Here is a 25,399-nt window from a genome sequence, read left to right as displayed (position 1 = left end):
ATCATATGGGATGCCAGGAGCCAAATTCTGGTCAGCGGAGTAACAGGTACACACCCTACTAGCTGTAATTTTGCTAGAGCCACGGTCCAGATTGATTTCTTGATCCAGATTGATTTGTCACAGGTAAGGAGATCTTGCAAATAGTAGAACATATGACTAACGAGTGTCAGACCCCCTAGGTTGGATTCATAGCACATACTCACCATGAATTCAGGTTACACAACTGGGGACTGTAGGGTACCTATCTGAGACCCACCCATTTCTGGGAGGGGTCTTGGGAACCGAATAATAGGTGTAACCTTACCTGCAAGACCCGGCCCATTCCTGGGAGGGGTCTTGGAATAGGTAGATAAACCCGGAAGCCAGGGGATTAAGGGTCTTGGCCTTTTGGCCCTGCTGGGCTCTTGGAGAAAGATGACTGAATTATAAGATGCAGGGCTAAGAATGGCCGAATGCTTGAAAGGTTATGAGATAGGCCACACACCTGTGGTGGTCAAGGCATGAATAAAGCTAATGCTTCCTAATGCCTGCACGTGAGTGAGTGATTTCGCGTTTCACCTGGGCCTGGAACTCGCCGGCTGGATGGGGGATGAAGCCACGTGGCTGGGGCCTAAGCACAAAGGCCTCCATCCATCGCCATCCAGCCCCATCGTTATTTATTTAACTCTACAACAGGGACAGCCCATATAAAAGTATTTTCAAAAGCTCATAAACGAGATGTTTTTTTTTTAAAATGAGATGTTTTAATACCTAAAATGTTAATAAAATTTCATCTAAGTGCTATTACACCAATATTACAATATAAAATTTATGGTCTGGGTGTACAAGTTATCACACCCCACCAGCACCAATGTGCCCAGTACCCTCCACAAACACCCTTATTTTGTTTCTAGTCCACCTCTTCATACTGCCACACACATAGGATTTGATTGGTAGTCAAAGACCAAGGATTTGTCATTGTTTATTAATGTCTATTTTCTTACAATATGAAATTTTTACAATAGTATCATAGATTTTTTTTGGTTGTGATTCTCAGGGGTTACTCCGGGCTATACATTCATAAATCGCTCCTGGCTTGGGGGACCTATGGGGAGCATCATAGATTTTTACAAAACAAACACTTTCCCTCTTTTATAACAAATGATTAAAATACCAAAAATTACTATGCCTTGAGATAAAAAACAATTGAAATGAATGAAATATAATCAAAGAAATGATTTAAGTGCAAAATAAACAACCCTGCTCTTTAAAGCAGTAAAAATCTTAGGCTAGAGATGTTGACTAGGAATACACTGCTTGATTTACCTGAAGCTGATCATCCCTCCTGCAACATCATCTGCCAAGCAGCAGATGCACGATCCTGGTGCATATCTGGGTGTGGTCAAGAAGTTGAAAATAGTTTTGAAAACTCCTTCATTATTCAAGTCAACTTTGCATCCACAGAAGGAGAAATTATAGTTCAAACCAAATCACCAAAGTATAAAGTTGAGAGGCAATCTACTGTGATATGTTAGGGGAAAACTACTTAAAATAAGGGTCGCTCCTGGCTGTGGTTGGCCCAGTAGAACCCAATGGGTTGGTGCTGAGGGGGGTGTAGTGCTGGTGTCTTGCACTAAGTCATAAGCAAGACGATCAAGTAAAAAGCATGTTCTTGTTTTTCTATGATCTTCTCTTAATTTTGAAAAACAAAAACAAACAAAAAAACCAACCTATGTGGCCAGAGAGATAGCATGGAGGTAAGGCGTTTGCCTTTCATGCAGAAAGTCATAGGTTTGAATCCCGGCATCCTATATGGTCCCCCGAGCCTGCTAGGAGCTATTTCTGAGCATGGAGCCAGAAAAACCTCTGAGCAAGCCGGATGTGACCCAAAATCCACACACACACACACACACACACAAAAAATCCAACCTATACAAATGAGTATGTGACTTGCGGAGGGTGATTGCTGGAATGGTTTACACTTTGGGTTAATAATAAATACAACATGTGTGACGAAATGGAATTGCTTTCATGTCTTTCCTGTGATCATGGACATAGTCTCATAAGTAATAATCCAAAAAGAACATAATTGATTTCTCTGCTAAATTTTCTGCCTTGCTTTATCACTAAGTTCCAGAAGACGATCACGGATCAAGTCAACACACCAAACTGTGCGGCCTCTGATTTCCACCTCTTGCTTGCTTCCATTGGCGAGCTCTTTACCTGGAAAAAGCATTAAATAAGGATGTTAAGTAAGAATATTACACAGAATTTTACTTTAAAATAAGCAAGATATGAAGGGAGGAAACCCCCAATTGGTGCTTTGAAGGCCTGGTAACTCGCAGGCAACTGTGCCAACTGTTTAGGTCAAGTGCCCAAAGACAGAGCAAACAATCTTTTTAAGGTATTCATTTCGGTGGCTAGATAAATAACACAGCGGTTCATTTTTTAATTTTTAATTCTTTTAAGTTTCATACTTTAATCCATCTGCCAACAAGGCCCCCAGCCTGGTCAGACAGGACCATACCCAGAAGGAGATGAGCCCTGCCCAAAGTTATGAGGAAGATTCTAGAGAGAAAGGAGAGAGGGAGGCTCCAGCTTTCTGATGATCCTTAAAATGATTGGCTATTGTCTAGGGGTACCTTCCTACTGCTCTCTTTTCCTTTCTTGATCGGCTACCTGGGATGGCCAGAGAGCTTGAGGGGGGGCATGTTTCTATGGAAATAGGCTAAGATAGCAGTTTCAAATGCTTGCCTTACATGCAGAGATGACCCCAGTTTCATCCCTAGCATGATCGCATATGGTTCCACATATGGAACACCATCAGGAGGACCGTTGATAATAGAGCCAGGAGTCTAATCTCCATTCCCGATTATTTTTCATTTTTATTAGGTTTTTTTTTGTTTGTTTTGTTTTGGGGCCACCCCTGACAGTGCTCGGGGCTACTCCTGGCTCTGAGCTCAGAAGTTCTCAAGGATGAAAGAGACTATGTTCTGCAACACGCACATGGTTAAGGCACTGCCACCTATTTTGTGGCATGTAACCAATAAAAACTTCATTTATGCTTGCTCTTCAAGCCCATATTCTCCCTTGAATTTCTCTCTCTTATTTCTCTCTCTCTCACACATGTGTCTATGTTATTTGCTTAGTTCCACCCTGAAGAAGCCTGTGTTCTCTCTTGAACACATATTTCTCCCTTACTTTTTTCTTTTTTCTTTTAATTTTGGGGTCACGCCTGGCGGAGCTCAGGGGTTACTCCTGGCTCTCTGCTCAAAAATCGCTCCTGGCAGGCACAGGGGACCATATGAGATGCCAGGATTCGAACCACCATTATTCTGTGTGACAGGCAAATGCCTTATCTCCATGCTCTCTCTCTGGCCCCTATTTCTCCCTTTCTATGCCCTTACATACTTTCATTTATTTATTTGGGGGGTTGGTCTATTTGGGGCCACACCTGGCAGTACTCGGTGTTGTTCTGGCTCTGCACTCAGGAATTAGTTCTGACAGTGCCCAGGGGACCAGGGGTGTGCAAGGGATCAAACCAGGGTACCCAGGTGAAGGCAAATGCCCTGCCCACTGTACTATCACTCCAGGCCTGCCTCACATCATTTTAATGAGTTTCACTAGAAATTTTCTTGCTCCACACACACAGAGTCATTTAAAATCTACAAACGTCTGGCTTTATTTTTGATAATTGTTATCAATGATATCTGATTCAATAAGATAGACAGTTGCTATATTCAGAAAACATACCGTATGTGAAATAGATGATATTCAAGCTAAATCTTAGCAGATATGTAAAATATAAACTAAATATAAAATCTGGGGTTTGGGGCCCTCATTGATGCTGCCCCCCACCCCCAGGGCCCTCCCGATTTCACAGAGCGGCCTTTGTGAGTGGAATGTTGGGCCCCGTCACTGGGGCGACGCCTCGGATTTCCTCAGAGACTGCGTGCGCTCTTGCTTGCGAGGAAGGACGAAGTGTCGAGCTCCCGCAAGATAAAACCTTTTGATTTGAAACGCTGGCTTCGGCCATTTATACTGACCCTCTACTTCCTGACCCTGGTCCTGGCCGTCCCCGTGGTCGTCTGGTAGCTGCAGCGCCACAACTGGAGCATCCACACCAAGGCCTGGTTTATCGCAGGGATCGGCATGCTGTTCACCTTGCCCGTGTCCCTCTGGGGCATCCTGCAGCACGTCGTGCACCTCTCGAGGCCTGACCTGCAGAAGCCCATCATCAGGATCCTCTGGATGGTGCCCATCTTCAGCCTGGCCAGTTGGGGCTGTCTGCTCTGGCCCGACCACGCCACCTACCTGGAGACCCTCCGCGAGTTCTACGAGGCCTTTGTCATCTACAGCTTCATGGGCCTCTTGGCCAACTTCGTACAGGCCCAATACCCGAGTCTGGAAGCCATCCTGGAGGCCAAAGGGAAGCAAAGGTTTCCCTTCCCCTTCTGCTGGTGTCCCCCGCACCAGGCGGGACAGAGAGTGCTCTGCCGATGCAAGCTGGCGGTGCTGCAGCACATCACCATCAGGCTCTTCAGCTCCGTCATCGCTGCCATCTGCGAGTTCCTCCACGTCTACAAGCATGGAACCATCAGCGTGTCCAGTGCTTGGCTGTACTTGACCATCCTCAACGGAGTGTCAGAGACCTTCGCCGTCTATTCCCTCGTGGTGCTCCACCAAACCCTCAAGGAGGAGCTGAAGCCCATCCAGCCCGTGGGGAAGTTTGTGTGCATGAAGCTGGTGCTATTTCTGACCAACTGGCAAGGAGTGATCATCGCAGGGCTCTTGAAGTCGCACGTGATATCTGAGACCTCCACCTGGGACTGGCAAACGGCCAAGGCAGTGGGCGCAGGGCTGCAGAACTTTGCCCTCTGTATGGAGATGTTCGTGGCTGCCATCGTTTTCCAGTACAGCTACTCGTACACGCCCTACATGAAAGAACAACGAAGAGGTACGTTTTGGTCCTTCTTCTGGGAGATCTGGGATGTGTCAGATATTACAGAAGACGTAGTCGCACAGGCCATGGGGTTCAGGAAGTGCTTATGTGGCAGCACGAAAGGTATGAGGACAGAAAAGGATGCGTGTGTCATTGAATTGCCGGCTTCCTCACCAGACACACTTCCCACCGAGGGTGCCTCACCAGCCTCCCCCGGGAACCAGCCAGGCATTGGACACGCACTGCCATCGCTTTATTGACTCTGCATGTTGACTCTGCATAGACAGCAGGACCTGACCCTGCAAGATTCATGCTCCAAATGCTGCATGTTATGCTGATCTATGCAGAGTCAATAAATCGATGGCAGCGCGTGTCCAAGGTCTGGCTGGGTCCCGGGGGAGGCTGGGGAGGCACCCACAGTGGGAAGTGTGTCTGGTGAGGAAGCCGGCAATTCAATGACACACGCATCCTTTTCTGTCCTCATACCTTTCGTGCTGCCACATAAGCACTTCCTGAACCCCATGGCCTGTGCGACTACGTCTTCTGTAATATCTGACACATCCCAGATCTCCCAGAAGAAGGACCAAAACGTACCTCTTCGTTGTTCTTTCATGTAGGGCGTGTACGAGTAGCTGTACTGGAAAACGATGGCAGCCACGAACATCTCCATACAGAGGGCAAAGTTCTGCAGCCCTGCGCCCACTGCCTTGGCCGTTTGCCAGTCCCAGGTGGAGGTCTCAGATATCACGTGCGACTTCAAGAGCCCTGCGATGATCACTCCTTGCCAGTTGGTCAGAAATAGCACCAGCTTCATGCACACAAACTTCCCCACGGGCTGGATGGGCTTCAGCTCCTCCTTGAGGGTTTGGTGGAGCACCACGAGGGAATAGACGGCGAAGGTCTCTGACACTCCGTTGAGGATGGTCAAGTACAGCCAAGCACTGGACACGCTGATGGTTCCATGCTTGTAGACGTGGAGGAACTCGCAGATGGCAGCGATGACGGAGCTGAAGAGCCTGATGGTGATGTGCTGCAGCACCGCCAGCTTGCATCGGCAGAGCACTCTCTGTCCCGCCTGGTGCGGGGGACACCAGCAGAAGGGGAAGGGAAACCTTTGCTTCCCTTTGGCCTCCAGGATGGCTTCCAGACTCGGGTATTGGGCCTGTACGAAGTTGGCCAAGAGGCCCATGAAGCTGTAGATGACAAAGGCCTCGTAGAACTCGCGGAGGGTCTCCAGGTAGGTGGCGTGGTCGGGCCAGAGCAGACAGCCCCAACTGGCCAGGCTGAAGATGGGCACCATCCAGAGGATCCTGATGATGGGCTTCTGCAGGTCAGGCCTCGAGAGGTGCACGACGTGCTGCAGGATGCCCCAGAGGGACACGGGCAAGGTGAACAGCATGCCGATCCCTGCGATAAACCAGGCCTTGGTGTGGATGCTCCAGTTGTGGCGCTGCAGCTGCCAGACGACCACGGGGACGGCCAGGACCAGGGTCAGGAAGTAGAGGGTCAGTATAAATGGCCGAAGCCAGCGTTTCAAATGGAAAAGTTTTATCTTGCGGGAGCTCGACATTGTCCTTCCTCCCAGAGAGCTCACGCAGTCTCCAAAAAATTCCCCCACCCCCCCATCCTTCCACCCCCATCCCCGCACCCCCATCCCCTATCCCCACCCCCTCCACCCCTGACCCCCTCCCCCCAATATTTCCAGTGACAGAATTGGACTCTTGGGAGCTCAATATAATTGTGTTACTGCCAGAGAGAACGGCAGTCTCCGAGGAAATTCCCCCACCCCCCCTATCTCCACCCCCACTCTGCCTCGGCCTCGTCCCAGTGATGGGGCCCAAACAATCCAGGCTTCGGAAAACTCTCATTGGTGGTTGTTGATGGGCCCCAGTGAGACAGCCGACTGCCCAGGCACCATCCAAAGCAATCTGGTAAGGGCTTCTTGACATCAGGCTTCAACAAGTGCACTAGGTGCTGCAGACTTGCCCCATGTGTACGGGCAAAGAGAACAGTCCAGAGTCCCCTGAGATGAACCATGCCTTCTGTGGATGCTCACGTGGCCTGCAGCTGCTACACAGAAAGGGCACGGCCAGGATCAGGAGGGTTAGAGTTAGGTTAGGGTGCGTTCAGTGCTCCTCAAACTATGGCCCATGTGCCGCCTATTGTATTTGTTCCTGTATTTTTTCCTTGTATTCAAAATAAGATATATGCATTGTGCATATATCTTTGTTCATTAGTTTTGCTTTTACTATAGTTTGGCCTCCAACAGTACGAGGGACAGTAAACAGGCCCCATGTTTAAAAAAGTTTGAGAACCCCTAAACTAGAAGGAGGGTCAGCGCTTTAGAGGAGGAGGAGATTGAGGAGGGGTAGGGATAGGAGGGGCTGGGAATCCTAAATTATTTAAAGTAATCCCTGCTAGCAAAGGAGTTTATACTGGTATTTTGAAAGTAAAAACTAATTCTTGGGCCAGAGAGATGCCCAAAGCGCTGGAGTGCATGCATTGTACATGAGACACTTGGGCCTGATCCCTGGCACTGCATACTGATGACCCCTCCAAACTCTGCCAGGAGACTGGAGCAACAATCTGGGAGTATTTCTAAGTACCAAAGGAAATGGTCTCCAAACCAAAAAGAATACAAACATGATTTCTATTTTCTTTTTTTCTTACTACCTTTCTTTGTGTTGTGTATATGTGTGTACAACATATGATTCCCTTATTTTGTTCTGTGTATAGCTTATAGATTTTATTTTTCTTCACAGATAATGCCTATCGTATCTGATCTGAAGAAAGAGAAAGAAAGGAAAGATAAAGATAGAAAGAAAACATGAAAGAAAGGAAAGAAGGAAAGAAAGAAGAGAAAGAAGGCAGAAGAGAGAAAGAAAGAAAGAAAGAGAGAAAGAAAAAAAGAAAGAAAAAGAGAAAGAAAGAAAGGAAGGAAGGAAGGAAGGAAGGAAGGAAGAGGAGGAAAAAAAGGAAAGAAAAAGAAATAAAGGAAATAAGGAAGGAAAGAAAGGAAGGAGGAAGAAAAAGAAAGAAAAGAAATGGAAGTAAATGAAAGAAAGAAAAGGAAGAAAGAAAAAGGAAAGAAAGGAGGGAAAGAATAAAAGGAAAAGAAAAGGGAAAAAAAAAGAAAGAAAAGAAAAATGAAATGAAGAAAGAGGAAAAAGAAAAGTAAACAAAGGAAGGGAGAAAAAGGAAGAAAACAAAGAAGGCAAGAAAGAGAAAGGAAGAAAGGAAAGAAAGGAAGAAAATAGAAAGAAAAGAAAAAAGGAAGTAAAGAACGAAAAGAAGTAAAGAAAGAAAAGAAAGAAAGAAAAACAGAAAGAAAGGAAGGGAGAAAAAGAGAGAAAGGAAAGAGAAAACAAAAGGAAAATGGAAGGAAAGAAAGAAAAGAGAAAGAAATGAAGGAAAGAAAGAACGAAAGGAAGAGAGAAAAAGGAAAAGAGAATGAAAAGGAAGAAAAGAAAAGAAAAGAAAAAGACAGAAAACAAAAGAAGGAAAGTAGGAAGAAAGAAAGAACAAGGAAGAAAAGAAGAAGGAAGTACAGAAAGAAAAGAAAGAGAAAGCCTAGCCCTGAAATTATAGAAATTTCAGACATTGACAAAAAAGAAAATGAAAGAAAGGGGAACCAATTAAGAAAATTGGATCCCTATTTCACACTGTAAACAAAAGTTAAATGAATTCACGTTCTTTAGATTAGACTTGACTATATAAAATTCATTGAGGAAAACACAACCAGTATTTCTCTTAAATCGTGACCTCAGAGAAGTCTACACTGGTGAAAGGATTGGTGTTGGATCATTCTATGTTTCAAACTCAATCACAAGGAACTTTCTAACTTTGTGGTTCATGGTGACTTGATTAAAAATAAAAAGTAGTAATTCATGAAAATATTCTGCTGGCAAAAGAAACAAAAGTAGAAACGAACAAAGGAGACTATATATAACAAAGACACTTCTGCATTGTGCAAGAAATGAAGTCTAAAGCTCAAACACACCATGCTGATTGGAAGGATTTGCAGACCAGACATCAGACCATAAAAAACAGGACTGATATTAAAGATACATAAAGGATGCTCTCCAACAAAATAAAAAGCCAGTTCAAACATTGGGAGAGGAAAAGAATTGACACATGCTCAAGATGGGAACTTGACCAGCAAGCACAGGGAAAAAAATGTTTGTCATCACCTCAAATAAGGGAAATGCAAATCAAAGTGAAAATTAAATCACTTTACACCTGTGACAATAGTCTAACAAAGGCCAGAAGATAGTGTTAGTGGAGATATGCCAGCAAAGAACTTTCATTCACCACTGATAGGACTGTATTTTGGTTTAGCCTAAATATACCTGAATACTTATGCTATCATAGCATTGTTGACAAACGGCCGGATCTATAAATGGCCCAAGTACCCACCATCAGGTGAGAAGATGAAGACATTGTACACGGACACATTGGAATACCACTCAACTTGAAGAACCAGTGACATTTTGCATTTTGCTGAAATGGAATTTTGCTGGATGAAACTGGAGTCCTTGAGGATAAATGAGCCAAGAAGGAATGGGCAAATGTCAGATGATCACGCTCCTGTGGAATGGGAAGAAACAAAGTAAGTGTCTTAGGAAAAAAACAATCAACATTGGGATTCAATCCCAAGACATGATTGTACTAGCACTGGGAATGAATAGAAACTGTGTGTGTGTGTGTGTGTGTGTGTGAATAGAAACTGTGTGTGTGTGTGAATAGAAACTGTGTGTGTTGTGTGTGTTTGTGTGTGTGTGTGTGTGTGTGCTGGGAGAACTTAAACCACATCAGAACTCAGGGTTTATTCCTGCGTTTGTCCTCAGAGCTCAGCCGGTGATACTGGTGATGTTCAGGGGACCATATGTGGGGCTGGGAGTCAAATGTGTGTGGCCACATGCTAGGCATAACTCTATCTGCTGCACTATCAGATTATCTTGCTCTTTGTGCCTGCTTTTGAGTTGGCCTACATGAATTTTTATCTCAATTCTGTTTCTTATTTTTAGACTTTATTTAAGCACTGTGATTATAAATTATTCATTGTAGAATGCACATCACCCTTCACCAGTGCACCCTTCCCACCATCCATGTCTCTAGGTTCCATCCAATGCTCCCACCTACCCCAGCCTGTCTCTAGGGCAGAAAATTTGTTCCTCCCTTCCTCCCTCTGTCCCTCCCTCTCTTTTTCTCTCTCTTTCTGTCTGTGGTTTGCACTCTTGTTACTGGAGGGTGCCTTGCGTGTCTCTTTCTGCCATTTCAGTACTGAATTCTTGTCCAGAGTGATGAGTTCCAGCTACCATGGGCCTAATAGACCTTCTCTGCTCTACCTTCGTTCACTGCTCTTTGTGGTAAGCTTCCTATCCTGAATTGGATCTCCTGATCCTTGTCTCTCTTGTCTATGGATATTAAGATCATACTATCTCTTGTTTTTCTTATATCCCACAAATGAGTGAATCTGACTTTAAATGAGCCAGAATCTGGAAACAAGCCAGGTGCCAGGAAACAAATGGGTAGCTAAAGAATCGGTGGTATATCTACACAATGGAATACTTGCAGCCATTAGGAAAAGTGAAGTCATGAAACTCACTTGTATATGGAGCATATTATGTGAAGAGAAATGAGTCAGAGGGAAAGAGATAGACATAGAACAACCAATTCTGTTTCTTTGAAGTAAATTGGTTTATTTGAAAGTACTTAATTTTAGTTTTCTTTTTACTAATATATTTATTAAGAACCATGATTACAAACATGTTTGTGATTGGCTTTTAGTTACAAAGAAGAACATTCCCCTTCACCAGTGCAACATTCTCACCATACATGTCCCCAACTCCCTCCTCCATTACCCCTTACCTGTGTTTGAGACAGGCATTCTACTTCTCTCTCTCTCTCTCTCTCTCTCTCTCTCTCTCTCTCTCTCTCTCTCTCTCTGTCCCTTTGTCATGATAGTTGTCTGTGTAGTTATTTCTCTAACTGGACTCATTGTGGTAAGCTTCATATCGTGGGCCGATTCTTCCAGCCCTCATTTCTATTGTCTCTGTGTATTACTACCACAATGTCTTTTATTTTTTAAAACCCATAGATGAGCCACAGTATTCTGTGTCCATATCTCTCTCTCTCTCTCTCTCTCTCTCACTCTCTTTCTGCCTTACTACACTAAGCACGATAGTTTCCGTGTCCATCCACGTATAGGAAAATTTTATGAATTCATTTTTCTTATGGCTGCAGAGCATTTCATGATATATTCTACTTTAGTGATTGACGTTGTTTTTATGGATCATTTAGCAAGAATTGTTTGTGCAGTGTTAAAATAACACATTTAATATAGGCCAGTTATGGCATCCTTTTTTTTTTTAAGGAAGGTTTGTACTTGATTTTTACTTTTCCCTAGGTTCACCCATATTGTGGGGTATTATCCAATATGGAGGCTCTTCAGGAACCAACAGATCTGACTCTGCACCTGGGGAAATACAAGCCCCACAGCAGGAACTACTGGACCTGGACACCAGCAGTTTATCCAACAAATGCTGCCAGCTCTTGCTGAAGTAAATTCTCAAGTAATGGCACTTTCCTATTCTTGTTTTATAATTTTAATGTTCAAAATTTCCATTCCCACATAAGAAAGGAAAGGGATGGTACTTTGGTGTATAATGAAAGGCACAATATTAGTATAGTGATCACAAGACAGGTCACACAAAGATTGTTAAATGTGGTATTAAAGGAGACAATGCAGACACTATAGAAAATGTTCCAGAAATTGTGAAGAAATGCTACTACTCAAGGTTTAATGTTTAGACTTGCCTTATAAAATGCATCTTTGGTCATCTTCCTTAAACAGTTTATTTTGGGAAAAGTTACTTAAAAAGTTTTCTAAAAATGTGTCACGGAGGGATAGAACTTTGGTTATAACTTTGAGAACCAACCTAACTAGGTTTGTTTGCTTTTGATTTGGGGCACAAAACCCCAGTGATATTCAGATTGATGGCTGGTTGCCTCTAGTGGGATACTTGGGACCATGCCTTTTGGGATAGAGACCTGCATGCAGGCTATACTCTCAACCTGTTGGGCTAATTCTCTGCCCTTTGTATTCTATCTACTTTCTTGGATTTACAAAATTCTGACTATTTTTAGCTCACTCACCATCACCTCTTTTGGTAATGTTAAATATTTAAATTAGAGATAAAGCTAAAAATGTGGACTTCTGATAATTCTCTTGCATATGAAAACATTTCATTGACTTTACTAAAAATGTGCCACTATACACAATGCTGACCTATAGGTGGCACCCCCTGTATGGCAACAGTACAGCATACTTTGATTTTTGAGCATTAATTAAACCATAAGTGGGTTGTGTTTAATTATTTTTAAAATAGGATTTAAAAAATAGGACTAATATTAAAGATACATAAATTAAAGTATGATGTCCAACAAAATAAAAGGCCAGTTCAAACATTGGGAGAGGAAAGGAATTGACGCATGCTCAAGATGGGAACTTGACCAGCAAGCACAAGGACAAAAATGTTTGTCATCACTTCGAATAAGGGAAATGCAAATCAAAGTGAAAATTAAATCACTTTACACCTGTGACAATAGTCTAGCAAAGGCCAGAAGATAGTGTTAGTGGAGATATGCCAGCAAGGAACTTTCATTCACCACTGATAGGACTGTATTTTGGTTTAGCCTAAATATACCTGAACACTTATGCTATCATTGTATTGTTGAGAAATGGTCCGATCTATAAATGGCCCAATTACCCACCATTAGGTGAGAAGACGAAGTCATTGCACATGGACACATTGGAATACCACTCAAGTTGAAGAACCAGTGACATTTTGCATTTTGCTGAAACGGATTGAACTGGAGTCTGTGAGAATAAATGAACCAAGAAAAAAGTGACAAAAGTCAGATGTCCATGCTCATGTGCAATGGGGAGAAACAAAGTAAGTGTCTTAGAAAATTAAACAATCAACATTGGGATTCAATCCGAAGACATGATTGTACTAGAAATGGGAATGAAAGAAACATTGTGTGTGTGTGTCTGTGTGTGTGTGTGTGTGTGTGTCTGTGTGTGTTTGTGGTTGGGAGTACTTAAGCCACATCCAGTTGTACTCAGGGCTTATTTCTGTCTTTGTCCTCAGAGCTCAACCTGGTGATGTTCAGGGGACCATATGTCTGTGGGCTGGGGGTCAAATTTGGGTTAGCCACACGCTAGGCATAACTCTACTTGCTGCACTCTCTGATTATTTTGCTATTTGTGCCTGCTTTTGAGTTGGCCTAAGTGAATTTTTATCTCAATTCTGTTTCTTATTTTTAAACTTTATTTAAGCACTGTGATTACAAATTATTCATTGTTGGGCTTTATTTGAAGAATGCACATCACCCGTCACCAGTACACCCCTCCCACCACCCACGTGTCCAGGTTCCCTTCCAGCTCCCCACCACCTCCCACTCCAGCCTGTCTCTAGGGCAGGCAATGTCTCCTCCCCCTCCTTTTTTCCTTTTGGTTTGAGGTTTGCACTGTTGTTAATGGAGGGTGCCTTCATGTCTTTCTCTCATTCAGCACTGAATTCTTGTCCAGAGTGATAAGTTCCAGCTACCATGGGCCTAATAGACCTTCTCTGCTCTACCTTCACTCACCGCTCTTTGTGGTAAGCTTCCTATCCTGAATTGGATCTCCTGACCCTTGTCTCTCTTGTCTATGGATATTAAGATCATACTATCTCTTGTTTTTCTTCTATCCCACAATTGAGTGGATCTGACCCTAAATGAGCCAGAATCTGGAAACAACCCAGGTGCCAGGAAATAAATGAGTAGCTAATGGTATATCTACACAATGGAATACTTGCAGCCATTAGGAAAAGTGAAGTCATGAAACTCACTTGTATATGGAGCATATTATGCGAAGAGAAATGAGTCAGAGGGAAAGAGATAGACATAGAACAACCAATTCGGTTTCTTTGAAGTAAATTGGTTTATTTAAAAGTACTTAATTTTAGTTTTCTATTTACTAATATATTTATTAAGAACCATGATTACAAACATGTTTGTGGTTGGCTTTTAGTTACAAAGAAGAACATTCCCCTTCACCAGTGCAACATTCTCACATTAATGTCCCCAACTCCCTCTCCACCACCCATTACCTGTGTTTGAGACAGGCATTCTACTTCTCTCACTCATTACCATTGCCATGATAGTTGTCTGTGTAGTTATTTCTCTAACTGGGCTTGTTGTGTTAAGCTTCATATCATGGTTCGTCCTTCATCTCTATTGTCTCTGATCTCTATTGTCTCTGTGTATTATTACCATAATGTCTTTTATTTTCTTAAACTCATAGATGAGTGAGACTATTCTGTGTCTATCTCTCTCCTTCGGACTTACTTCACTCAGCACAATAGTTTCCATGTCCATCCATGTATAGGAAAATTTCATGACTTCATTTTCCCAATGGCTGCAGAGTATTCCATTGTGTATTCTACTTTAGTGATTGACATTATTTTTAGGATGTTTTCAAAGTTAAAAAACACTCAGTTTTTACGGATCAGTTAGCATGTATTGATTGTGCTTTGTTAAAATAATGCATTTTACTATAGGCCAGTTATGGCATCCTTTTTAAAAAAAAATGGAAGATTTGTTCCTGATTTTTACTTTTCCTTTGGTTTACCCCTAGTGTGGGGCATTAGCAAATACTGGAGGCTCTTCAGGACCCAAGGGATCTGACTTTGCACCCAGGGAAACACAAGCCCCACAGTAGGAACGACTGAACCTGGACACCAGCAGTTTACTCAACAACAAATGCTGCCAGCTCTTCTCAAGTAATGGCACTTTAAATCCTCAAGTAATGGCACTTTTCTGTTTGTGTTTTATATGTCTTTTTTTTTTTTTTTTTTTTGTTGGGTAACATTCGGCATCGATCAGGGGTTACTCCTGGCTCTATGCTCAGAAATCGCTCCTGGCAGGCTCGGGGGACCATATGGGAAGCTGAGATTTCGAACCGATGACGTTCTGCATGAAAGGCAAACGCTTACCCTTCATGCTATCATAGAAATATTATATTTCTAATATTAAAATTTTTCACCCCCTATAAGAAGGGAAAGTGATGGTACTTTGATGTGTAATGAAAGAAGGCACAATATTAATATAGTTATCACAAAACAGGTCACACAAAAATTGATAAATGTTGCATTAAAGGAGACATTATAGAAAGTGTTATAGGTATTGTGAAAAAATGCTAGTACTCAGTGCTTAATGTTTAGAGTTGCCTTACAAAATGCATTTTGGGTCATCTTCCTTAAACAGGTTATTTTGGGAAAGTTACTTGAACAGTTTTACAAAAATGTGTCAGGGAGGGGAAATAAATAAGGACAGAACTAAATATAGAAGCCAAATTCAATGATAATAGAATCAAGGGACATAAACTGAAAGGGGCCTGTTTTACTTGCAGGCCAGGGGACAAAAGGTGGTGGTATAGGATGTATTCTGGGGCCATTTGTGGAGGGAGATTAACATTGGTGGTAGGAAAGGTCCTCACTCTATAACTCAGACTCAACTATCAAGTTGAAGACAACTGTTGGTCACATATTTTTTATTAAAATAAAATAAAAAATGTGTCAGAGGAATAGAACTTTGGTTATAACTTTGAGAACACACCAACCTATCTAGGTTTATTTGCTTTTTAGGTGGGGCACAAAACTCCAGTGATATTCAGAGATTGATGGCTGGTTGCTTCTATGAGAAATAAAAAAATATTGGATAGAAGTTGAATATTCCAAGAGAAAGCCCAGGTTTTTTATACCTTCTTAGGCTGGGATTGTGTTTAAAAGCAGGTAAGTTACATTAATGTGATTTTTGTGTTATTTAGAATGATTTTTCATTCTGGAACGAGGATATGGATTTCTTTTTTCTTTTCCCCTTTTCATAGCTTCAGAATCCAAAAGTGAAATTTCAGCAACAACTGGAACAGCTCAGTGCCATGGGATTTTTGAACCAAGAAGCAAACTTACAAGCACTAATAGTAACAGGAGGTGATCTGAATGCACCATAGCAACATTTCTGTCTCTTGAAAAAAATGTAATATTTTTGATAATGGCTATTAAATCTTTAAAATACCCAGTTTATTTCATTTTGACTCTTGGCATTTTTCTTGGTTTAGAAATAAGCCCAATATGATTTTAAGGTGGAATGCCATAAGATGTATGGAGGTTTTGGTGTGTTTTGGTCTACAACAGTGGGAATCAATGCTTTTTCGTTTAAGACGACATTTATCGTAATTTAAAAAATAGTATTTGCTTTGTCAATATTAGCCTATGGTAGCGATTTATGTAGAATAAAAGCATGAAAAGGAAGCACATTACTTGTACTCTATAATTTGTGGTAAAAGATTGCTTAATGTGACTTTTGCATGTATACTTGTGGACAGAATGCTGTAAGTAAGATTTACTACTGAGAGTTTTTGCTTTTGTTGTATACACTGTAGTTCTGCACTTTGGGACTGCATTTCTAGAAATAAAGTGCAATAGATTATCTGGGCAAAATACCTATAACCAAAACCAGTAAAACTCAGGAAACTGAGTGTTTCCTTATTGTATAGAATCTTACAGCATCTTTGATAAACATTTCTCAGCCAAAGTACCAGTTGATTAAGATTTGTTGAAACATAGGAGAAAAGCTGATTTCTAAGGACTTTCATTGTACAAAGGACATGATATAACATTGGTTCAGCATTCAGAGAGTGACTGTAAATTACCTTCATCTCAAGGATGGAAGGGGCACTGTGGCCTAACTTAAAAGTGCATTTGCATAGGACTTTTCAGCTTTTTTGCATGTAGTCTAACAAGCATTACAATTTATGATTTAAATGTTGCTTTTGCTGAAAGTGTCTGATGTGTCAGTTATTTTTAATCACTATATGAAAATTGAAATATATGAAAATTGTTTGGTTTATTCATTTTCACATACCAGGGAGCACATGAATTTAAATGATTTGCGAGCTACTTGTTTTGGAAGTGTGCTGGTAGTTTTATAAGAAATAGTTCCATATTGTGCTTTTCAGAGCCTCGGGAGGGAAATGGGGGTGGGGGAACGTGACCTATCCTGGACTGGGGCAGCCTAAAAGTACTAAAACACGATTCTGTTTAGGGTTGCTGTGCATAGAGTGTAGTGAAGTTTCCAGGAGAGAAAAAAAGAGCCGTTTAAACAATATTGAGTCCATTTGGCTGTTCTAAGAGCCTTTGCTTTCATCCCCAAAGATCTGGTTGTCTCTCATACTTTTGGGGTAGTACACTCCTTTAGGACCAATTAAAACATGACTTTGTGAGGCCAGAGAGATAGCATGGAGGTAAGGCATTTGCCTTGCATGCCGAAGGACGGTGGTTCGAATCCCTGCATCCCATATGGTCCCCCGAGCCTGCCAGGGGGCGATTTCTGAGCAGAGAGCCAGGAGTAGCCCCTGAGCGCTGCTGGGTATGACCCAAAAAACAAAAACAAACAAACAAACATGACTTTGGGTCAATAATCAATTAGTCTGACTTTGTTTCAGTATTTTCTTAGCTCGTTATATTCTTTGATGGACAGTTACAGAAAATTAAAAGATTGAAGTAATGGAAAATGAGTTTAGACCAATAAAACAAGGAAAACACAAGTGGATTTGCATTACTCTGTACGTTGCTTACTATGAAAACAGGTCCAGGCGTCAGGTTGCCAGCAGCCCACGCAGTTTTGCTACTTTACCCAGGCAGGAAGCAACATTGGGAAGTCAAGGTGGAGGCATGACTGGAGAAAGGGGTGTGGATGGTTTTCATGTGTCTGTGCTCATCTGCCATATGCTTCTGTCTGGTTTAAAGAACTGTTGTGATGGTTAATGGTGGTAGACTGTGTGGGATAGTTTCATAATCAACTTGGCAATCTATTAATCACAAAATAACCATAGATCTCTAGATTTTCCACTTGGTTTGTCTTGACTCTTATAGGAAAACAAAGATATGATGCTAAACAAAAGATGTGATGTTCTTGGAATTGATTGATCCAAATGTTTTCCACACTTTAAATCTGTCTTAATGTTGATGCTTTCCCAGTTAAAATAAGCAAGTAAACTCCATTCCATATTTTAAAAAAGATATCTAGCTAGGTAGACAGATGAGTGTCTTGTTCTCTGTGGACATTTTGTTTGTGTGGGGTTTTCTTTGGGTGTGATCATTTGACTTTTGGTAGAGATTACAATTCCTTCGTAAAGCGATGGTGAGATTTATGCAACTGCAGGAGTTGGTGATTTTGGTGTTCTTATTTTCATTATTTTTGTTTTGGATATCTGAGTATTTTAAGCAATTCAGAACACTGACTAGCTCATAAAAGCTTTTAAAAGACACTTAACGTATTGCATTTTATATTGAACTTAAATATAAATGTTCTTTTTGGGGATATTTATTACAACTTGAATAAAGAACAATATATTGAACATAAAATTACCAAAAGAAGGAATGTGGTGGTATCCTAAACCAAGAATAGGAAATGATCATCAAACAGATGGCAACTAACCTCTGTATTAGTTTCAGCCATGATATAATGTGCCAATCATGACTCTTTAGAGAAGACAGTACTTTGAAATTTAATGGACAGATCATGGCAAACTAGGATTGAATGGGTAAATAATAACATCAGTGATAAAAGGGAATCTAGACTCGCATGGCTGTGCAGTAAACAAAGATTGTACTTTCGTTGTACATTACCTTCTTAGAAGTTAACATGAAGTTAAGCACCTGAAAGCTATAAAATGTCCTGTTAACAATTTGACTCTGGTATGTACCTTCAATGGCTCACACCAGGATGTCTGCAAGTATCACCAATGACCTACACTTGGATGTCCCATCAGATACCTGTACTATCAGATATGGACAAAATTGGTCTGTTAAGCAGAGATAAAAACCTGCCATATAGTTAAAATGGTTGGCCATTTGACGAAGAAGTGTCTGTTCATTTCTTCTCCCCAAATCCTCATTTTAAAGCAACAGAGCCTAAGGACATTTTCTTTGCTAAGAGTCACACAATTACGAAGGAGTAGTTTATTGGAAAGCCCATTCTGTATTGTCCAAGAGACAGTACTGGCTGTTCCCAGTTGGACCCGATATCCACATAGGGTCCTGACAGAAGGGATCCCTGAGCAGAGCCCGGAGTCAACTCAGAGCACCACTAGGTGTGGCTCCCACCCTTCCCCACCCTAGTTCATAGCCCAGCACCAGAGCCATCCAAGGCCCGTCCCTTTAAGGAAGACCGCGTGTGATTGGCTGGCTGAGTCTAGAACACCCCAGCCTGGGGAACACTGGGTGTGCGGAGGGTTTGGTAGTTAGAAGTAACCGTCGAGGAGCCTTGAACTGCTACAGCTCTTCTCCCTGGTTAGCACAGACTTTTGGCTACTTCCCGATGTATCCTTTGACTTCACAGACCTATTGGGGAGACACAATGGATCTCTGGGGTTCCCTAGAAAGGTGTGTGCAAGAGTGTCTGTGGGAGACAGAGGCCAGAGTCAGGTTGGGTTCCAGCTCTGTTCCGTTTATTCAAAGCAAAAGGTGGATTACTTACTCGATTTCCTGACAAGTCATAATGTTCAAAAAAGTTATTCAGATGAGGCTAATTTCCCAAGAAGGCTCAGGGGCAAATTGTTCAAAACATCTTGTGACGTGAAGCCGCTTTTTGCTAGCAGCAGTTTCTCAGACGCAGGTCAGTTGAGGATTGTTTTGGTTTTCCTGTCCCCGGAAGGATATGCAGGTGACTGTCCTCACACCCCCCATTCGCCAACCACAGGACCTCGGCTTTGCGTCGCCCTTCTTGAGGGTCCACTGTGCTGTGTCCTGCTCCAGCCGCCCAACTTCGGCATGAGCTCCCTGTGCAGGTGACGCCTGTCTCTCCTGCCTGGAGGGGGTGAGTCAGCCCCTGGGGTGCTGAGGGTAGACCAGCTCTGCCGACCCTGTGGGGTCAGAGTGGACCAGCCAGGCTGGCACCTCACTGTCCCCCTCTGTTTGCTCAGGCCTGTTCTGTGGACTCCTGGGGCTCTTTGGTGGTGGTGGTGGTGGCTTTGGGCCACTCCTCGTGGTGCTCCGGGTTACTCCTGGCACTGGTTACTCCTGGCTGGCTCGGGTCGCATAGGGTGCCGAGGATCGAACCCAGGTCAGCTGCATGCCAGGCATCGCCCTCCCCGCCATGCCACCGCTCTGGCTGCAAGCCAGTAATATTTTTATCGAGTGGCTATTTCTATCTCCACTTGGGGCCCTAAGCACTGCGTGGAGAGCACAGGCCTGGCATGGGGATGAACGGGGTTTGAACCTGATGTCCGGCATCCAGCAGGGTCTCCTGGACACCGCCAGGAGTGAGCCCTGAGCACAGACCCAGGAGTCACCCTTGAGCATGCCAGGCCAGATGTGGCCCTAGAGGCAGCAAAGGTGGGTGGGTGGGGGGAGCCAGAATCTCGGCCTTCCAGGCAGGAAGGGGAGTGAAGGGACCCGCAGGCACCAGGTTGTGCTTGGCCCTGGAGCTGCGCCTGGCCCTCCCGGGCTCTGTCTGCAAGCCTCCTTGGCTGGAAGCACCCCGCTTCCTGGGCTACCCTTGTGGGTGCTATCTAGCCGCTACTCCAGAGCAGCAGCCTGGGCCTGGGGAAGGGGAGGGGAGGGGAGGCTGGGGAGGAGGAGGGGGTGGGTGGGGTTCCCACTGAGAAGGTCCTTTTCCTGCCCCCCTGGCGTGGGGAACACTTCTGAAGACACAAGCTACCAGGTCAGCGATTCTTGTCCCGAGCCAGGGCACGAATGCACGCTCACACCACGCGAGCTCAGACCACACACTCTACACAAGCTCACTTGGCATGTGCTTCACACATACGCACACCACATGCTCCACACACAGCCATTCATGAACATGCACACCTCATGTTCAGACCTCACAGGGGGACTGGTGGCTTCTCAGAGGCCCCGCTGGCCTTCGTCTTGCCACTCCAGGTTGGGCCAAGATCTGCAACCAGACCCTTGCCTTGCTTCTGCCGTGCCTGGGGCCCCCCAGCCTGCTCTAGCTGGTGGTTTTCTGGAAGGCAGCATGCAGAAAGCTCCTGGCAGGGAGAGACCAAGGCCACCTCCTGGGCTCTGGTGTGCTGGGCCCTGACTTCCTCCCCCTGCACTTGCAGCACCAGGTCACCAGGATCTGCCTGGAGTGGAGCCCCCAGGCTGCCCACAGGTGAGGGACATGCCAGGGAGGGGCTGCTGGCTGGGAGAAGGCCCAAGAAGGCTTGGATGGGCGGGCATGCTGGGCCTGTGAGCTGGGCCCTGTGAGGCACCCACTCCTGCTTGGGCTGGGGTGGGAGTTGTACATTGTTAAAGTGGAAGACAGAAACCCCCAAATGTTCCTGGGGGAGGCAGGTAAAGCAAACTCCTGAGCACTGTGCCCACTGCTGAGAAAGAGGTGAGGGGCGGGGTGCCCAGGAGGGGAGGGAGCAGGAGGGATGGGCGGAACTTCATGCTGGCTAGTCTGGGCGGGCATCCTGGGATGACCTCCTGAGTGTGGCAAGACTTCCCTCTTCCTTCCTAGGGCTCCTGACCGTGTTTCCAATGCAAGAGCTCAAGTTCTTCGGCTAAAGGTGCAGTTTAGTTATGGCAAGTGACCATTATGGAATCAGAGTAAGTTCCCCAGAGACCTCTGGAGCCAGCCTGTGTTGAAGAATGCAGAAGCACCCACATGCATTTCTGCCAGCCCCCTGCTGAGACCACCAGCAAAAAGGGCCAACTGCAGGAGCTGAAAAAACCAGGCTGAATAGCTGTTGAACTAAAATACGTTGAACATTTTTTTGCTGTCATCCTTGCGCAGGGGCCATGCTAATCTCTGTATCATTCCAATTTTAGTATATGTGCTGCCAAAGCGAGCACTGTTGAACATTTTTAATGTGATTAGAGAATCCTTTTATTTAGGGCTGGAGCAATAGGAGAGCAGTGAGGGCGCTTTCCTTGCACAGTCGACCCAGGTTCTTTCCAGGGCATTCCATAGGGTCCTCTGAGCCTGCCAGGAGTGATTCCTGAATGCAGAGCTCAGAGTAACTCCTGAGCCTGACCACTGCCGGGTATGGCCCAAACCCTCCCCCCCAAGAAGAATTTATTTGACTGAATTTTAATCAAGATATTGATATTGACTTTGACATATTATGTGCTAATACCAGTCCAGTGTCATCTTCCCTCTACCGGTGACCCCAAGTTTCTTTCCAACCCGAAGTTTACCACTTTAGACAGACATGTTATAGACTTTAGCTGTTGTAGTCTGGGTACCATATTTGCAGTGTCTGTGGCTTTGTGGTTCTTATATATAGCTAGAATGCTCCCCCACATTACAAATGAGCCCCAGACGCTTGAGCCCTGCTGTGCTGTTATTCCAGTATTCATCGCCCCCTCAATTTCTTTTCTTCTCATATTTCTTCTCACTTGACTTGGGGGCCCCAAGGCTGATCTAAGTATCCCTCACTTGACTACATTGCATTTCCTTGTCCAGTTAGTCTATAAATCATAGCTAAGTGATAACTGTCTGTGTTTGTCCTTCTGGCTTAGTTCATTCACACTGATGTCTTGCAGTTTTACAAAACCCTGAAGGAGCACTTGAAGCCCTCCAGCCCATGCTGAAGTTTGCTTGTTTGAAGCTCGTTGTATCCCTGACATATTGGCAAGCAGTGGCCATTGCAGGGCTGAAGAAATGGCATGTAATTTCCCAAAGCTCCACCTGGGACTGGCAACCACCGACTGCAGAACTCTGCTATGCAAGTGCTTCTTGAATGAATATTTGTGCCCTAGGGGCAGATACCCTACTGGGGAACTGTTGGGTCCTAGGGAGCTGAATTCTTGGTCTACTGAGAACTCTCCATACTGTTTCCCACAGGGGTTGAGTCCAACAATATGCCCACCAGCAGTGGATGGAAGTTTCTTTTTACCTAATCAAAATAATACATTTATAACAATAAACGGTTATCTCTATTTGCATTTATTTCTTTACATATAGAATGGTTCTTCTGTAAAGTAAGGGTTTCTTTTCCTTGATTTTTGGGTCAGACCCTGCGATATTCCGGGCTTACTCTCTGCTCTTGGAAATCACCCCTGGCAGAATCAAGGGACCATATGGGATGCCAGGGATTGAACCTGGGCCTGTCCCGGGTAGCCTTCATGCAAGGCAAATGCCCTACTGCTGTGCTGTCTCTTCGGCCCCACATTGTTTTTCTTGTTCAGTCAGGTGTTGGGAATTGCCAATAGTTCCATTAAAGACAAATAATTTCTCTCTTTTTGGAGGGGGTGTCACACCTGGCAGCGCTCAGGGGCTACTCCCGGCTCTGCGCTCAGAAATCGCTTCTGGCAGGCTCGGGCGACCATATGGGATGCTGAGAAGCGAACCGGGGTCTGTCCTGTGTTGGCCGCGTGCAAGGCAAAGGCCCTTCTGCTGTGCTACACTTCAGCCCCTCCTACTTCAACTGCACTTCCTCGAGAATGGTCTGTCACAGAGACTATAAATGCCAATTTGCTCTTGGGACTGGGAGAAGGGTTGGCAACAGGGATACAGATTCCTTTTAGTTTCTTTCTTCCCAACAGCCCTAAACTTCCACTCTGAAAATCTTTTTTTGAATTCATGAATTAGTAGTTTTTTAATTAAAATATTTCTTGACCGAATAAATGACTGGATAAAGAAACTATGGCACATAAGCACCTGGGAGAATACTTATCTATAAGAAATAATGAATCAGGTAATTGATGGTTACATGGCTGGATCTGGTGAGTATTATGTTGAGTGAGGTTAGAACACACATAGAATTCTCTCTCTCGTGTGGGATGTAAAGACATAGTGTAGGATGAACAAATGCCCAAATGCTACAGAAATTGAGAACTGTCCTTTTTATTTCTTTCGTTTTGTTCTTTTACTGGTCTGTCATAAGATTATGGTGTGTAGGGGTTTAACTTCACACATCTATGTGTGATAGTCAACACTCCTGCCACCACAAACCTCATGGGTTACTCCTGGCTGTCTGCTCAGAGATAGCTCCTGGCAGGCACGGGGGACCATATGGGACACCGGGATTCAAACCAACCACCTTTGGTCCTGGATCGGCTGCTTGTAAGGCAAACGCCACTGTGCTATCTCTCCGGGCCCCGAATCAAGTAATTTTATTGTTTCTTACCTGTTTGCTTGCTATGGCTATTTCACAGAGGAAAATGAGAAGCCCTCGGTGTTGTCTTTCTCTTCCTGACTGATTTCCATTAGCACAATCACTTGAAGATCTATTATTTATTTCATCCCCCAATGCACAGTGCCCCTTGTTTGCTTATGGTGGAGTCGTATTTCCTTGCGATTGTGTGCCACAAATCCTTTATCCAGTCACCTGTTGGACGGTTCCTGGATTCCACATTTTGGCCATTGCATAGGGAGCAAAGATCTTTTGTTGTTGTTGTTATGGGCTTTCACACCAGTGTTCAAGAGGGCCTAGGGTTACTTCCAGTAATACTGAGTCATAAATATTTTAACTTTGTCTTTGGGCCACACCTGCAGTGCTCAGGCCTACTGCTGACTTTCCGCACTTAGGGATCACTCAGGCGACCAGATAGGGTGACAGGGATTAAACCTGTGCCAGATCAGCACCCTACCTGTGCACTATAGTGCTAGCCCCTCAATATCTCTTTACTGTTGGGTCTGTAGATTGACTTTTCAATGTTACTCATTTGATTTTCAGCTTCATCCATTGTGCTGTTGAGAGTTGCTGCAGTATTCTTTGGCTCACTTATTGTCTTTGAATGAGGCCTTTCATTCCCATTTGTTCAAAAGTCTGTTTTTAGATCACTGAGCATTGCTAGGATTGCCTGAAATCTTCAGAGAGAGTAAATCTGCTGTCATTGCGCGCACGTGTGTGTGTGTGTGTGTGTGTGTGTGTGTTCCCAGTCTTTTGTCGCCCTCTATTAGCAAAACCACGCTCCTTCCATTTTGATGGCTTCCCAGCTCTGTTGGAGGAAGGTCCAGCCCCTCACTAGTAAGCCCGTGCTTTCCTCAGAACAGACCATGGCTGGACTTGCTTCCTGCCCCCCAGTCCCCAGGCTCCTGCTGTCCCGGGGCTGGTCATGGCGGGGACTAGCAGGGTTGGCTTCTGTCATGCTCAAGGCTGTTGCTGCTGTTGCTCCTGAGAGTCAGTCTGGAGCATGGGGGCTTGCTGTGGTTTGGGTGGCAGGGCGGAGGAGCCAGGCGTGCTCTATTCTGGGGCTGCTCCTGCTGTGCTTGACGGTGCTTGGCATGAGGTGGGCTAAGGGCTCAGTAGTGGACGCAGGTCACAAGTCCAGGTCTGCTCGCCCCGGAGCTGGTGCTATTCTGGGCAGTAGTTGGCACTGGGAAGTGGGACAGAGCAAGCAAAAGTATCTTACACTTTTGAAAACAATCAGTAGCCATTACGCCGAGCTTTGTGCACACTCACCTCAGCCG

The 25,399-nt window shown here is 44.3% G+C and overlaps 2 protein-coding genes and 2 pseudogenes across 2 annotated transcripts; 2 read left to right on the top strand and 2 right to left on the bottom strand.

Moving 5' to 3' along the window:
- The first annotated feature begins 2,950 nt into the window (after positions 1 to 2,950).
- Positions 2,951 to 3,034, top strand: LOC126026447 (uncharacterized; annotated as a pseudogene).
- A 1,097-nt stretch (positions 3,035 to 4,131) lies between these two features.
- On the top strand, positions 4,132 to 5,181 carry LOC126025885 (transmembrane protein 184C-like). The gene has a single exon (XM_049785611.1). The coding sequence runs from the start codon at positions 4,132 to 4,134 to the stop codon at positions 5,179 to 5,181; it is 1,050 nt and encodes a 349-aa protein (XP_049641568.1).
- Positions 5,182 to 5,270: 89 nt separating this feature from the next.
- On the bottom strand, positions 5,271 to 6,491 carry LOC126025884 (transmembrane protein 184C-like). Its single transcript, XM_049785610.1, has one exon. The coding sequence runs from the start codon at positions 6,489 to 6,491 to the stop codon at positions 5,271 to 5,273; it is 1,221 nt and encodes a 406-aa protein (XP_049641567.1).
- A 15,245-nt stretch (positions 6,492 to 21,736) lies between these two features.
- Positions 21,737 to 21,834, bottom strand: LOC126026842 (uncharacterized; annotated as a pseudogene).
- Between the last annotated feature and the right edge of the window lie 3,565 nt (positions 21,835 to 25,399).

This window comes from Suncus etruscus, chromosome 13 (genome assembly GCF_024139225.1).
Source record: "Suncus etruscus isolate mSunEtr1 chromosome 13, mSunEtr1.pri.cur, whole genome shotgun sequence".
NCBI classification, from domain to species: domain Eukaryota; kingdom Metazoa; phylum Chordata; class Mammalia; order Eulipotyphla; family Soricidae; genus Suncus; species Suncus etruscus.
This window is presented reverse-complemented; position numbering and strand designations above follow the sequence as displayed.

What these genes read in the sequence shown, in the direction of transcription:
- LOC126025885 (XM_049785611.1), top strand. Translation starts at nt 4,132, where the DNA reads ATGCTGTTCACCTTGCCCGTGTCCCTCTGGGGCATCCTGCAGCACGTC.
- LOC126025884 (XM_049785610.1), bottom strand. Translation starts at nt 6,491, where the DNA reads ATGTCGAGCTCCCGCAAGATAAAACTTTTCCATTTGAAACGCTGGCTT.